The sequence below is a fragment of the Pelobates fuscus genome, chromosome 10 (assembly GCF_036172605.1).
Source record: "Pelobates fuscus isolate aPelFus1 chromosome 10, aPelFus1.pri, whole genome shotgun sequence".
Taxonomy (NCBI): Eukaryota; Metazoa; Chordata; class Amphibia; order Anura; family Pelobatidae; genus Pelobates; species Pelobates fuscus.
The window spans coordinates 74,281,173-74,298,043 of record NC_086326.1 but is presented as its reverse complement, the minus strand read 5'-3'; the positions used below and the strand labels follow the sequence as shown (position 1 = coordinate 74,298,043).

At 39.5% G+C, this 16,871-nt stretch overlaps 1 protein-coding gene across 7 annotated transcripts in view; it reads left to right on the top strand.

Moving 5' to 3' along the window:
* PPP3CB (protein phosphatase 3 catalytic subunit beta) overlaps window positions 1-16,521 on the top strand; it is a 50,879-nt gene extending 34,358 nt beyond the window's left edge. For 4 of the 7 annotated variants that reach the window (XM_063434651.1, XM_063434647.1, XM_063434649.1 and 1 more), the window contains 3 exons: window positions 816-913; window positions 8,761-8,790; window positions 15,656-16,521. In XM_063434651.1, the coding sequence (XP_063290721.1) occupies window positions 816-913; window positions 8,761-8,790; window positions 15,656-15,831 (304 nt within the window). In that variant the 3' untranslated portion in view covers window positions 15,832-16,521. The remainder of the gene's footprint in view (window positions 1-815; window positions 914-8,760; window positions 8,791-15,655) is intronic. The other 3 variants (XM_063434653.1, XM_063434652.1, XM_063434650.1) reach the window with 1 other exon arrangement.
* Window positions 16,522-16,871: the final 350 nt, after the last annotated feature.

Sequence of the window (16,871 nt, the reverse complement as noted above, 5' to 3'; positions counted from 1 at the left end):
TTCCTCTGCATCTGTTATGAGCAGTTTAAAACTGAGAATGGATCATTTTATCAGCCATGCCTCTGATTGGTGGGTACAACTTTCAGGAATGTCTGACATGGTTCAGAGCTTATCCTGAGATCCTGCTGTGCATGCTCTCCTTCTATGGATCTTATCTCCATTTTATTTTTTTCATATTTTGCATTAGACTTCCAAAAAAAAGACTCACAGTTGCTGTGGTTACTATATTTTACTCTATTCAGAATGCTAAGCATGCAACTCAAACTTTTCTGTAGGGTTGTTCATAAAGTATTTATACTGTATAGTTGCAGAATGTTGCAATGTTGAAACATTGTCTGAAAGAGATTTTCGTAATGGGGCTAAATTTATTATTGCTTGAAATATAGATAAAGAGAAGCAGACTTTGTCAACGGTATCGATTTAAAAAAAAAAGTTTTACTCAACATGTTATATCTACAGAGCAATCTTTTTATAACCTTGTTAATTGGGGATTTTATTTTTGTTCTACCATGTATTTGCCTTTAGTATGAGATAGGTGAAAACACAGTGTAAATATTTATATCTCCAGTATTTATTTCTATCTTTTGTTTTCCCTAAATTTGAATTTTCCAGCATGGTAATGCCACTTGAATGTGCAAGATATTTTCCAAGAGAATGTTTGCACTTTGCTTGCTCTCAAACCTTTTGGTTTTTGATGAATTAAATTTAAATTGGAAATCTTGAAATCCCTTATTGCTGGTTTTACTTCTTTTCACATGTTTTGGTATTCGCTGAATTTAAAAACCTTTCTTTTATTTCTGTAACTTTTTAATTAGGGAGGAGAGTGAAAGCGTGCTGACACTGAAAGGCCTAACTCCCACTGGAATGTTGCCTAGCGGGGTTCTGGCAGGAGGACGGCAAACTCTACAAAGTGGTAATGATGCACTGCTTGTTGTACCCCAGATGGACTGGGGCACGTCGCATTCCCTTCCCACTTCTGCACCTAATGCATGCTGGGAATTTCTAATGCTTTTTACGTTCATGTCTTAGTGTCTAATATCAACCAATCGTGGTGTTAATTTGCTATTAACTGAAACCCCTACCAGGGTACAAACAAAATAAACTGGCCAATGATTCTCAACTGAGAGGTTATGTGTTGCCCATAATTTATCATGAGCAATAAGTGTATTACCAAAAGCAAAATCTCTAAAATATTATGACCAATAAAACGTATTAATTATTTTATTGGTATCCACATTATTTAAGTAAATTAATGGGGTGCGGGGTTCCTTTGCACATATTTGCCAATACTGTGTTTTGTATCCTGGTAATATCCGCCAAATCTTCTTTGTTAAATAAGCTCTGTATAACTAACCTCTAAAAACTGCCTATTTCACTGATGTCTGGTCATCTAGAAACCCCTTATGTTGGTGAAACACAGTTCACATGATGTTCAACCAATTTAGGCAAACATCCAGGGTGATAAAATCATGTTCTTCCATTTTGTTACTGTCCTCTGTTTGCTGCTGCTACTTTATAATCAAATTATGTCTGTGTAGATATATATATATATATATATATGTACTTGGCAAACTCCCTTAAACGGTGTGCCTTGTGTTTTACACCTTGCGTCTTGCTACAAGTTGTGTGCATACTAAATGTATACATATGCTTTGTTGCAAAACCATATCTGAGGCTTTGCAAAAACAAACTAACTTGTACATATAAAATTCGAAGGCTTTTAAATGTGCATGTGTTCTTGCACCACAATAAAGAACTCTAATCAAATATATGTACTGTATATACTAGAGCATGGTTCGTCAACCTGGTCCCTACCGCCCACTAGTGGGCGTTTCAGGATTCCAGGTGGGCGGTAGGGATTTCCAGGTTGATCGGGCGGGCGGGTGCGAGCCGGCGGTACCCGTGCGACTGGGTACCGCCGTGACCATTTGCGCTCCGGCCCGCACGGTAAACCGCCGGGGCCGCCTTCCAAAGTGTCCATCGGGTGGCCCATGCTGTCAGGGCCACCCGATGGATGCAGATTGTAAGGGGGCCCGGTCAGCGCTGGGCGCTTTAACAGTGCGACCGGGCCCCCTGTGATGACATCAGAGCTGGGAGGAAGTGATTCCCCGGTCACTCCTCCCAGCTAAAACTGAGAGCCGCGCGGGAGGAACACCAGGGAGTCAGAGTGGGAACTCTGACTCCCATCCACCTGAGCCACCACTGGACCCCAGGGAAAGTCACCCTCCTGCACCTTAAAGGTAGGAAACAGGAGGGTGACTTAAATATAATGTTTGTGTGTGTGTCTTTGTAGGTATGTCTTGTGTGTGTGTGTGTGTCTGTCTGTCTGTCTGTGTCTTTGTATGTATGTCTTGTGTATGTGTGTGTCTGTCTGTATGTATGTGTGTCTTGTCTTTGTATGTATGTGTCATTGTATGTGTGTCTGCATGTGTGTCTGCATGTCTGTGTGTGCCTGTCTGTTTGTATGTATGTGTGTCTTGTCTTTGTATGTATGTGTCATTGTATGTGTGTCATGTGTGTGTGCATGTTTGTGTGTGTATGTATGTGTGTCTTGTGTGTGTGTGTGTGTCTTGTATGTCTGTGTGTGTCGTATATGTGTGTCGTGTGTGTGTCTGTCTGTATATATATGTGTGTGTGTGTCTGTCTGCATGTGTGTCTTGTCTTTGTACGTATGTGTCATTGTATGTGTGTCTGCATGTGTGTGTCTATGTATGTCTTGTGTGTGTGTCTGCATGTGTGTGTGCATGTCTGTTTGTGTCTGTTTGTATGTATGTGTCTTGTGTGTGTGTATGTGTGCCTGTCTGTGTCTTTGTGTGTGTATATATGTGTGTGTGTGTGTGTGTGTGTATGTGTGTCTTGTGTGTGTGTCTTGTGTGTGTGTCTTGTGTGTGTGTCTTTGTGTGTGTGTCTTTGTGTGTGTGTCTTGTATGTGTGCCTGTCTGTTATAGTGGACTATAGTAAGTGGGCTACCTAGCTCAGCCTTCCTACTGGGCATTGCTATAAGGACGGTTAAAAAATAGAAAAAAGGGGGGGAAAAAGGTGGGGAGGGGAATTGAGGAGGGAGAGGAGATGAGCTGACGCACAAATGAGAAATCATATTATGCGCAAACAGAGAAGTCGTCTGAATATCACTGAAAGAGACCTTCGTTTGTTCCTTACGAAAATCGAACCAGATATCAAATATTTAGTCTCGCAGCATCAACCTCAAGGATCTCATTAATCACTAGTAAAGGTAATTTCAATTTACTTTATTGTTTTCTCATTAAACTTTATAAAGTTAAAAACCTTATAAACCTGCATTAAGTAGAAATAAAAAGATAAATGTACGTACATTTATTTTTATTTTTTTAAAAACCCCCTCCTTTCTTAAAAATATTCTGCATTTGCGCGAAAACTGGTGGGCGGTAAGGACATTTTTTCAACCAAAAAGATGCATTAGTGGGCGGTAGGTAGAAAAGGGTTGACTACCACTGTACTAGAGTATTAGCCGACTTTTTCAGCACATTTTTTATGCTGAAAAAGCCCCCCTCGGCTTAAACATGAGTGAGCGCTTCCCGCGGGGGGCGCTAAATTTAGGTGACTGGCAGGAGGGAAGCGCACAGCGCTCCCTCCTGCTGATCATTCAATGTAGCGTGGCCAGGCGGCACGGACCGCAGGACAGGAACTTCTGTTTCCTGTACACGGCCGCCGACGGAATCACAGGAAATGCTCACTCAGTGAGTGCTTCCCTTCAGTCCGCCGGTGGCCGGGTACAGGAAACAGAAGTTCCTTTACTATGGTCCGCGCCGCCTGGCCACGCTACATAGGTAGGACCACTGAGGGGGAAAGGACCACTAAGGAGGTGAGTTGGAAAGGACCACTAAGGAGGTGGGGGGGGGAGGGGTAAAGGGACCACTAAGGAGGTTAGGGGTAAAGGGACCCCTAAGGAGGTGAGGGGGAAAAAGACCACTAAGGAGGTGAGGGGGAGAAGGGGGAAAGGACCACTAATGAGGTGGGGGAGAGAAGGAGGAAAGGACCACTAAGGAGGTGAGAGGTAAAGGGACCACTAAGGAGGTGAGGGGGAAAAAGACAAGTGAGGGGGTGAGGGGGAGAAGGGGGAAAGGACCACTAATGAAGTGGGGGGGGGAGGGGGAAAGGACCACTAATGAAGTGGGGGGGGGAGGGGGAAAGGACCACTAATGAAGTGGGGGGGGGAGGAAAGGACCACTGAGGAGGTGGGGGGAGAAGGGGGAAAGGACCACTGTGGAGGTGAGGGGAAAGGACCACTGAGGAGGTGGGGGAGAAGGGGAAAAGGACCACTAAGGAGGTGGGGGGGGGGGGGAGAAGGGGGAAAGGACCACTGAGGAGGTGGGGGGGGGGAGATACCAGTAGCTGCTGCATTTCCCACCGTAGGCTTATACTCGAGTCAATACGTTTTCCCAGTTTTTTTTTAGGTAAAATTAGGTGGGTCGGCTTATACGCGAGTATATACGGTAATCTGGTTTATTAAATACAAAAAGCATTCAAATTTGCTAATATTTTAACATATATATAAAATCACAGTATATACATGGTTGATTCAAATGGGACTTAGTTTTGTTTTTAAATGTTTTGTCATTCTGACTTTCTTTTTGATGGTAGGTAATTATATTCTCTTTTTACAGAGATTATATTACAGAGAGAAAAACATATTTGTCATTTAGTGTGAGAAATGTTCCTATTTATATTCAATTGTTTGCGTGGAACCTAGTGTATAGTGTATTTCACTAAAGGGAAGGGGAGAGCTAAAAGTTAAAATTTCTGAGCAGGGTTTAAATTATGTATAACTTAAATGTGTGTAGCATTGCAGCATATTTTGTTCCCAATGGATGCTTGTGTTTGCTATATTGATTTATTTTGCTTCTTTGTTTTGGGTTTGATTTTAACATTATTCCAGAGTAGCAATTTGTTACAACACTTTGGGGTGAAATACTCTTTTAAAAATCTTATTATAGAAATCCTTACAGGTGAGCATATTACCGGCCGAGATGACCTAATGCGCATGCGCAGAAATGCCGCGCATGCCCATTACGTCTCCCCGTAGGAAAGCATTGAAAAATCATTTCAATGCTTTCCTATGGGGTTTTGAGCGAAGCTGGAGGTCCTCACACAGCGTGAGGACGTCCAGCGACGCTCTAGCACAGGTTTCCTGTGCTAGAAACTAGTAAGTGACCTCTAGTGGTTGTCTAGTAGACAGCCACTAGAGGTGGAGTTAACCCTGCAATGTAATTATTGCAGTTTATGAAAAACTGCAATAATTACACTTGCAGGGTTAAGGGTAGTGGGAGTTGGCACCCAGACCACTCCAATGAGCAGATGTGGTCTGGGTGCCTGGAGTGTCCCTTTAATGGCGCAGGTGTAAACCAGTCAGTCCAAACATCTATGTACATGAAATTAAGTGTATCCTTATAATCCTTTCTTTCTTAATGTCACCTTTCTAATGAAAAAGGATAAGACATTATCGGAGTGCTATGCTAGCAGAGCAAATTTATAGATTTTCTTAATACTATTTGAAAAATATGGTCCCATCCCACACCTGTCAATGATTTTCCTGCATTAATAGCTGTATACGTAGTAAGGTGTAAGTAGTTAAAGGGATGCCTTTAGTTACAGGGTCACTTGGTGCAGTTATGGTCACTATAACAATTGTTTTTGTGTGCAAAAAAAGCAATGTAGAAGATTTGTCCTGCATTTAATGATGGAAAAACATCTGTCAAATGAGATATGCCCTGCATCCCTTCACTTCCGCTGATATTTGCAGGGACTCAGTGTGGCCATCAGTTAATCCTGCAGAAGAAAAAAGGTAGCTCTACAATACCTTCTGCACCAGAAGGCCAATTGCGAAGATTGCAAAATTAAGATTCTCTCATTACATCCTTGCCTATGTTATTAATGGATGAAACACCATATTTGCCTCTGATAAAATGGTGTTTCCACAACAATAAAATATACAGCAAAGAACACAATATCTTGTAAGCCACCTGCGGGTAATAGTAACATGTTGGGAATTCTTGTTTTTAGTGTTTTATGATACCTTTAATAGTCCTTTCATCCTAAAAATATATTTTGTTTAACTAAACAGAGTTTTCTGATGAGCTTTGGAAGCTCAAGTTCCTCAATTGTATCTACACATAATATTTAATTAAACAAGAACTTTAACATTTATTTGTTTGCAAACGTAATATTATAGTCACAAGCAACAAAGTTAATTTGGATTTTTGTACAGATGTTTAAAATAGGTTTAACAGATTAACTTTTAAGATTAACTTTTAAGAACAAATCTATAAAGAAGAATTCTGTAGTATAATGTGCAAGTAGGTGCATTGGGATTATTATTTTAAAGTGTGCACCAATGCAAGATTCAGTGTGGTACTTTCTCATCTAAGTGCTTGACTCCACTCTAATCTTACCTCTTGATTCAATGTGAAAATTGTACCAGAAACTCTGGAAGTTTACCGGTATTTAAAAGGACACTCCAGACACACTCAGGGGACCAACTTAATTTAAGTGCTATTTGATAGTTATTCATGCAGTGTTTTTCTTCTCATTCAAATTTCATTTGTTCTCCATAAAAAAATGTTTACAAAAAGATGTAGCAAATTTCTGCAGAATAACCACTGTACCTTTCTAATTTTTTTAGCAAAACTAAAGCGATTTTAACAGGAAGAAAGGGCTCAGTATGAGTATGAGGCCTAAACCTTTTAAATTTGTTCAAGTTATGTTAGTGCCTAGAGGGTTCAATAAAAATATGGTATGTTAAACCCTGAGCCAAGCCTAGGAAGTGTTAACCTTTGCCAATTCAGAGTATATATCACACGATTTTCATGCTCTCATGGTAATCTCTTATGCTGCATATTGCAGTTTGGTTGCCAATTCAATAAAACAGTTTGATCTGCCACTGCCTTTAACCCTTTAAGGACACATGATGGAAATATTCCGTCATTATTCCCTTTTATTCCAGATGCTGTGCCCTTAAAGGGATGGCACATGAACCAGTGTTTTATTAGTTCCTGAGGAATCTCCCCCTGTCATAATCAATACATTTAAATGTACCATAGATGTAAAAAAAATCCTTTACAGGAAAACCGCAGTGCCTTCAGTGATATTTTTTTTTTTGCGTTTTGAGTAATTATTTCTTCGACAGTATACCATTTTATACTTTCTACAAATGGAATGCATTGATTTTATAAAAAAATGTTCCTTGTTAAACCTGACATTGGAGATATGTATCATAAAAAATATCTAAATACTTAGTACTGTCTGTAATAGGAAATCACTTTCAATTGTCAGTTTATTTTCAAAGGGTGGCTTGTTTCATCTAACATTGCTGCTAATCACTTTCACGTTATAGAGGCAGTCTAAGTACCGTAACCACTACATGCTGTTGTGTAGGCTGTATGGCAGGTTAGCCCTGTTCTGTTTGTAAGTGGTTTAGCCAAAACATGCAGTCCTTGATGCATGAGGTGCCTTTCCCCACTTGTTATATTCAGATGTATCACTTGCACATTAACAACATCAATTTCAACCAGATTTGGACAGTATTGATAGACTGACCCCATCAGTTGTCACATTCAGCAGATACAGAGATTAGGGGTGAGACACAAGTGTCTCAGGGATCTCTGATTTGCTCAGACACTTTAACCTGGGGGAGGGGGATAATTGCCACAGCCAACCAGCACTGTAATCACTACAACGGCATGTAGTGATAATGGTGCTTAGACTGCCCTTTTAACAATGTCACTTATAAGTGTATTTACACTTTTTTTTTATTGTTCTATTTTGATAAGAAATGGTAGGTCTTAATCTGTTGTTACTTTCATAATCGTAATCATAATGGGATTCCATTTTACATTTCCACAATCTTCCCCTTGAAAACCATATGCTGAAGATGATGTTCCCATTCCTCTTCCCAATCTAGGCTTTAACCATGTTCTAGTGTGGAACATATAAATTAAGATTGGTGCTTTCAACATGCTACCTTAGTCCCTGACTGTGCAGTAAAAGTACAGAACTCAATTCATTCCTTTGAGTTTCACATAATGCCTATGGTTCTGTAATATGGTAACACTAGGTTGAGTTTTAAAATAAAAAAATAAGAAAGATAATTGCATATCATTGTTCTAATGTATGATAATTAGATTATTGAATGTCTGCTGTCTTCAATGCTGATTTGTGTCTTTGACTGTAAAATGGAGAACGGATTGAAATTTAAAGGAAGAGTTATCCGCAGACTTGCAATGTTTAATGGTTATTCAGAGTGATTGTGTTTGTCAACGTATTTGATGTGTGTTGCTATACAAAGCTGCATTGAATTGCTTTTGATATAAAATATCTGGAATGTTGTTTGCTAAGATACATCCTAAAATTACTTTTTTTTTTTCTAGTTCAGAACTTGGAACAGCATGATTTAAAACCATTACCGTCTTAAGAATGTTTGTTTAAAAAAAAAAAAAAAAAAAATCCATATTTCAACATAAACATAAATTTTCAATTTTGCTTGCTTAAAAGTCAAATTTTAATGCTTTTGCCTTTTTGCTTTTCCTTTTTGTTTGTATCTTGCAATTCTAACAAACTTGCTTCTTCAAATGCATCTTAAATATGTGGGGACAGTAATGTGTTTGCAATGAATAATTTTGGGCAGAACTGTATATTGCATTGGTCATTGCATTTGTTTTTGTTATGCGATATTACACTTCTCATCTTTCTCATTCATTTTGCATGCATCTGCTCACTTCTGTACAGCCACAGTTGAGGCAATTGAGGCTGATAAAGGTATGCCCAGAATCTTTGCAGAGTCTTTGCAGAGATCTGTGTTTGGGTTGGGATTCAACTGTTTTATATGTGGTGTTTAAACTTGCACAACCAGAGATGGATCTTTTTTTGTTGTTGTTGTTTTTTTGATCCATCTCCATTTAATGTATCCTTAGTTTAAATAATGTCACGTGTTCTTGTCTGCAGCATGATCTTGTAGAGTTAGTTTGCTTTCTGTCCTTTGCACACATTATGAATATTTTTTAGACTTCTTCAGCAAAGTGTTTGGTGTACTTTGTTATAGTTTTTGTTTGTGTGATAGAAAGATCTGCTATTTCTAGATCAACTCCTTTAGAGTATGATTTATGCATGTCCTAAATTCATGAACTATGTAGTATGTGCCCCTTTTATTTATAAGTTTTGATGTATAGCTGTTCTGGTGGTGCAAGATTTCCTACTATCTATTGTTTTGTATCATTTTTTTTTTTTGTACACGGTTACATTTGTATAATCCATAAAGATGTGCAATTGTAATTTTCTAAGGAAAAGTAATCAAAATGTTATGCTCTTGAATATGTGTTAGTCAAATACTAAACAGAATTTCCACATAATTTGTGATTACACCAGCATTAGAGCTCCTTGTTGGTCAATGGAAAGAGAGAGTAAGAGTTCTGTATCAGAGCAATTCTGAGGCAAAGTCCTAAAGGTGACATAAGCAGCAGGAGACGTTCCATTGGTTTTCATTTTGACATCTCTACTTTTGGTTTAACACTTTGTCCTAGTTTACAACTGAGTTAAAACTACAAAAATATCAAAATCATAGTTTACTTAAAGGGACACTGTAGGCACCCAGACCACTTCAGCTCATTTAAGTGGTCTGGGTGCTGTGTCCCTTTTTCACCTAATGCTGTAATGTAAAACATTGCAGTTCCAGAGAACTGCAATGTTAACATTGCAGCTCTAAGTCTGCCCTCTGGCTGTCTACTGGGAGCGCTTCCGGAAATGAAATAGACATTTGGTCCGTTATCTGACGCTGGACGTCCTCATGCTCTATGTGATGACCTCCAGAGTCAGATTTTCCCTATAGGAAAGCATTGATTTAATGTTTCCTATTGGGGAGGTCTAATGTGCGCGCAGCATTTGACGCACATGCACATTAGACCCCACTCAACGCGGAGTGGAGGAGGTGGCGGCCCAGCACAGAGAGACATCACTGCTGGGATAAGGTAAGTTTAAAAAAAAAAAAAAAAAAGAGGGGGGGTGTTAACCCTTTGTTTACCTGGTGATGGGGGGGTGGGCAGAGGGATTGGTAGTGCCAGGAATACAGCTTTGTATTCCTTGCACTACAGTATCCCTTTCATATTGTACATTTTATAATTGTTCTAGATATAAACTTTTTTTTTTTTTATTAAAAAAAAAAAGTTTACACTTTTACTGCACAATGAATAGCACATTGCTTTATGAATACAGGGGTTTATCAATCCCCCAGAAGCTCTGAATGTCCCAGTTGTTAAATAAATTCAACATCCCTGGGATAGAAGAAGAAATGAGTCATGATATTGACTAACTCTTTGCCGGCACACCAATGGTTCAGGTTTTGGCAGAATTCCCAATGGCACAGTGTGCCTTGAGATCTTGGTTGTGAACCACTGTGCTAACATGTTGGCAGATTGAATACAGAATATCTAATTTATAGTGTATAAAATTGCTTCTCAGTGAGCTGTCATATAGCCAGACGTCTGTTACAGCCATAGAAAGTCTATTCTGGGGAAAAGGAGGGCTTCCAGTAGCCACAGGTACTAGATGTGCAGGTATTGCAAGGCAATATTTTATGTATCCAAAAAGAAAACATGTTTTTTGGGGGTATATATTTCAAACAATTTGCTGGGTGGTATATTTTTATGAGAACTGCTCTGCAAACAGATTTGCTCCAGAACCAGAAATTTCTGCCAGTATACCAGCCATTTTAAAGGATCACTATAGGGTCAGGAACACAAACATGTATTCCTGACCCTATAGTGTTAAACCCACCATCTAGCCCCCATGGCCTCCTCATGCCTCCATAAATATAGCAAAATCTTACTGTATTCAAGCTTGAAGCTGTAACTCTGCATGCTGTTTGCCTCAGAAAAACAAGCAGTCTGCTGACATCATCAGAAGTGGTGGCCTGATCCAATCACAATGCTTCTCCATAGGATTGGCTGAGACTGACAAAGAGGCAGATCAAGGGCAGAGCCAGCATGATTGAAACACAGCCCTGGCCAGTCAGCATCTCCTCATAGAGATGAATTGAATCAATTAATCTCTATGAGGAAAGTTCAGTGTCTGCATGCAGAGGACGGAGATACTGAATGTTTGGATGCATTTTAGGCAGCCATGACCCAGGAAGGATCTCTAACAGCCATCTGAGGAGTGGCCAGTGAAGTTATCACTAGGCTGTAATGTAAACACTGCTTTTACATTTAGAACATTGTCCCAAAATTGCTCTTTATAGAAAACTCCCAAAGCCTCAAGAAATTAGCTCAAGTCTCTAAAGCAGTAGATTTTCTTGTTAGCATCCCACAATTGGTACTTAAATTTAGCTTGGCTACCCATTCTACAAGCGGAAAATGGTTTTCCAACTAATTCTTCTAGCGTGATAGTTAAAATTTGAAATAATTTAGCAAAACACCTTAATCTTCCCAGTATCATGGATCTCTCCAGTGCACGAGGGAATGCTGCATCACTTGTCTTTCTGAAGGAAACCTAATAAAATCAGATGGCAATCAATTTTACAGTCCAACCCTGGGATGCTGCTAAACCAAAGATTGTAGGCATGGTCTATTTATTTATTTATAGCGATAGTGATAAAAGTAACTCCTTCAGAAACACACAGAAACTGGAAAAAGTGTATTCATTGTAACTGTAAAAATAGTAATATTCCACTTAAAGTTAAATATTTATACACATATGAGCAAGCTGCACATTTTACATATACTTAATATGTTTATAGGACAGAAAGCTGAATCTATCCCAAGTGTGTATTTTATCTATATCTACAACAGTCTGGTTTTTTTTTTTTTCTGTTTTTTTTTGGTAATGAATTTCATTCTGCAAGGATTTTTTTACCATGCCTGAACACAATTATAATTTCAGAATTTAAGTATGTTTTGCATATGTTTTCTGCTTTCTTACCTCTAGAACATAAAATCATTTGTGTTGTATTGATGTAATGATATTTTTATAAATGGCTCAGTTGTTCTTGCAATGCTTTATTTATTAACTAGTTTGCCCATAATGCTCTAGAGCAGGGGTAGGCAACCTACGGCACTAGTGCCATGCACGGCACTCAAGGTGTCTTTCCACGGCACTCAAGGCTGCTAGAGCCAAACAGGGTCTGGCCTATCAGGAGTCTCAGTGAAACTTCAGATATCTGCTAAAACAAAGAGGTAGTGAAGGACAATCCTCAATTTATGCATTGCAGCACGTAGAGGTAATGATCTCAGATCAGTTCCTCCCAGCACTTGTGAATAAGAATCCACACTGTAGTAGTGCAGCCCACAGCTGATTTTGCAGCTCCTGTCCTTGACCTGTACCTGCCCGGGCTGGTCCCCACTGGAAGCCAGCGAAGCCACCCACACTGCTAGATATACACAGACCTGCAGAATAAGCCTCCCCTCATACAAATAATACGAACAGCCCATACACAAACATACACACAATCCCCACAAGCGCAACACCACTAACAATCTACATACATGCACACAATCTCACATGCAAAACCCCAAACAGCCCCCATACACTACCTAACACACAATGTGACATATCCATCTACACACAATTCCACAAGCAGCCCTCATACACAGCCCACATTCATATGTATCATACACGATACCATAAACTACTAATGAACATATACAATATAATAGCTCATATACGCACAAAAATAACACAAGCAGAATACGGCAGCACACACACCTCAATTTAAAAAAATAGGATCGTCAGGACCCTTTGAAGGAATTTGGGGGCCCCAAGCAAAATGGACATGCCCCTCCCCCGCAAAGCCTACAGGAACCACAGCATCGCCATACAGTTTAAGTTCACCCACACATTATTTAAATAAAAAAGGTTTACAGTGCAAATACTGCTGTTGCATATAATGTGCATAAAACTTGAGCGTTTTAAACAATTGAAAATTCCCTGTGTTCTCCTCATCTCCCCTTCTCCTCACCCCCTCCCTGTGTTCTCCTCACCCCCCTCCCTGTGTTCTCCTCATCTCCCCTTCTCCACACCCCCTGTGTTCTCCTCATCTCCCCTTCTCATCACCCCCCCTGTGTTCTCCTCACCCCTTCTCCTCACCCCCCCTGTGTTCTCCTCACCCCCCCCGTGTTCTCCTCATCTCCCCTTCTCCTCACCCCCTGTGTTCTCCTCATCTCCCATTCTCCTCACCCCCCCACCTGTGTTCTCCTCATCTCCCCACCCCCCCTGTGTTCTCCTCATCTCCCCTTCTCCTCACCCCCTCCCTGTGTTCTCTTAATCTCCCCTTCTCCTCACCATCCCCCTCCCTGTGTTCTCCTAATCTCCCCTTCTCCTCACCATCCCCCTCCCTGTGTTCTCCTCATCTCCTCACCCCATTCTTACTCCTTCCCCCCTCCCTATGTTCTTCTTTCTGCCCCATGTTCTTCTTACTACTTCTTACTTACTCCCCTCCCATCCTCCCTGTGTCCTTCTTATTCCCCTCCCCCTGTGTCCTTTTTATTCCCCTCCCCCTGTGTCCTTTTTACTCCCCTCCCCGTGTCCTTTTTACTCCCCTCCCCGTGTCCTTTTTACTCCCCTCCCCGTGTCCTTTTTACTCCTCTCCCCCGTGTCCTTTTTACTCCCCTCCCCCGTGTCCTTCTTACTCCCCCGCCTATGTTCTTTTTACTCCCCCCCCCCCCCCCCTCCGTTCTTCTCACCTCCCCTTCCCTGTAGAGTGGCCGAGCTCAGGGTGCACTTCCTGTCATTCCGGCCGGGAACAGGAAACGGAATCTCCTGTACCGCGTGGTGCCCGGACGGACTGACAGGAAGAAGAGGAGCTCGGCCACGCTACAGGGAAGGGGAGGTGACGAGAGAGGCAGTGCTGCAGCCGCCTGAGGCTCTCTCTAGAGCGCTCAGGTGGCTGCAGCCTTATAGGAAGCGCCGGCCCTGCTTGGGGGCCCAGGCCAGCTCGGGACCCAAAGTAATTGCTTGGTTAGCTTGCCTGGTAGCGACGAGCCTGAGGATCGGCGCGCTACGGGACATCACAACCTATATCGGCACAGTGCTGCTAAAAGGTTGCCTACCCCAATCTCTAGAGCATTGTATGGACAGAACATGGTATTTCACATCATGCACCTGACCACATTTATTTGATCATTTTCTGAATATTTTTCAACTTTGGGACATGCTTCCTCAATGGTACATGAAATACGAGAATGATTATGTGTCAAAAATATAATATGTTTATTGGTAGATAATTTTTTTTAAGTAAACTCTGCATCAAATGGCTTTAGCTTAATGAAGTGGTTTTGGTGTATAGACCATGTCCATGCAGTCTAACTTCTTAATTCTCTGCAATTTAGGAGTTAAGCCCTTGCCACATCTTCCCTGACTAAGACAACCTCCCTACACATTTCCTAAAAAAAAAAAAAAAAAGTCAACATTTTTTAACTTTTCTTATTTCACAGTGTGTTTAGATGAAAATTTATTTTATGCTCTGTTAATTTCCTGCTAGAGCTTACAACAGCCTCCTGTGTCAGATTAAAGTTCAATTTATATAGCAGTAGGTAAAAACAGCTAACATAAACTTGCAGTGCTGTAAGATCTGATTGAAAATTGAATAATTTCTTTCATGCAGGCTGTGTGAGGGAGGGCTGTATGAACAGAAACAGTGACTTAGCTCCTAAATTGCAAAGAACTTAGAAGTGAGACTGCATGAGCATGATCTATATTAATTAAGCTAAAGTTGTTTTTTTTTTTGTTTGTTTTTTTTTTTTGCTTAGAGTATGCCTTTAAATATATTATTGAAATCAGCTGACCCATTCTAAAAATATGAATGCATCATTATAACAAGTTAATTTGTGTAGTCTGATTTTTTTAAAGTTTTACTGGAGAAAGGTCTGCTTAAAAGTAATTATTTAATATTTTGTATTTGAATTGAAAAGCAATTGGGTATATTCAGGGACTGTTACTTAAAACCAAGGAGGCATATGTGTGAACAGTTGAGCAATGAATTTGTTTATATGTAACAAAACAGGCTTAATGGCTTAATGTTGAAAAAAACGAATTGTTCTCTAGGCCACGAAAAGTGTTATGTTTGTTATTTATGATTATAGGTTAGTTTTGCTACTATATGCAGTTTATATGCTCCTGCTTTAATATCTGAACAGATTCTAAATATAGTTTAATAAAATTAGTGATTTCTTTACTTTTGAAAAATAAAAAAAATACATGTAGGAAACCACAAACCCAATAATCATCAAAAACACTCATGGATGACAAACATAATTTAGACCTACATAATGCTTAGCCTGTCATCTAACTGGGATATTGAGCATTATACATTTAGAGTCTGCAATTCTGATGCTTCTAGTGGAGATAGCGAACTATAGATGTTTGAGGTAGCTAATCCTAGAAGCCTAGTCACACTTCATATTTGCATAAATGACCAAACTAAGGAGGAAGAACTTACTTGAATAAACATATTTCACAAAGTGCTGTTTTTAACTGGTTAGAGTTGTTGTTTTAAATAGTACAACTGGCACATTCTCCACTACTTGATCTTAAGTAATACACAAGTATTCCTGAGGTTTATTCATGTTACATATTGTAGTTAATAAAGTTATGATATCCTTTTAAGTGTACTTACATTTCACATTTGCATTTAAAGCAATACGAGGATTCTCTCCGCAACATAAAATCTGCAGCTTTGAAGAAGCAAAGGGATTGGACAGGATCAACGAAAGAATGCCTCCCAGAAAAGACGCAAGACAGCAAGACGGTATTAATTCAGTAAACATAAATGCCAAGGAAAACAATGGGACTGGCAATAACAACACGCAGTGACTGCACCGTGTCAGAGTTTACTCACACCTTGCCTGAGAAGTCCTAGATTAATGCTTTGTGACATAACAGCTTCAATAACCAAGAGGATCTGGAAGATATAGACTGTTTTAAGATCCTTGGGTATGCAGCTGATTCCTGTGCATCAATTATCATGCTTTCCAAGAGGAAAACAAAATTCACTTACGATCTGGACATGACTTGGGCAAGTTTAGAGCCAGCCACTATCTCTAGTATTTGAATCATGGGAAAGTATGGAGCTGTTTTCACGAAAGCTCATCTAGTGTAGCATCTCACGCTTATCATTGTTGACACTTAAGTTTACAAATGGAAATCTTGTTTTTGTTCACTAGATAGATTTTTCTGTATCTTTTTTTTTATTATTATTATTTTTGACAAGAATTACATCCCTCAAAGCTATTTATTTAAAAGACATTTGTTTATTAAATGTCTTTAAAAGATAGATTAGAATTGTCTTAAATATGCTGAGGCTGCAACGTGTAGTTGGCAACAGACAAACCAATGCCAAAATAAAGTTGGCTCTTCTGTAATGCTGACCTCAGGTATAATGATTAGATGTTGCAAATTATGTATTATACTCACGGTATTTTTTAGTTTTAAGGCTTATGAAAAGATTTCTACATAGGAACATTTATTACTTGAACACAGATCAAAAGAAATAATTTCAGTACATTTGTTTTGCCCAATATTTGCAGAATTATTTTTCATCCCTTTAAAAACAAAATATATTAAATATATTTAAAATGTTTTTTTAAAAATCAGGATTGTTCATTCTAGGGTACTTAATTTGAGCATTGTACATTATGTTAAAGTACATTTTGATTCATATCAAGTCTGTAAAGCTTGGCATTGTGTTTTGTGTATGCATGTTTTCTTATTTTGCAAATATTTAATATATAAACCTATGATGTACAGAAGCCACATCTATAGGTTACATAGATGTTACGGATACTTTTTAGTTTGTGAGTATTCAGGTTGCTTCAATGGCTGATTTACAAGGCGGAATAGTTGCAGGATTTTTA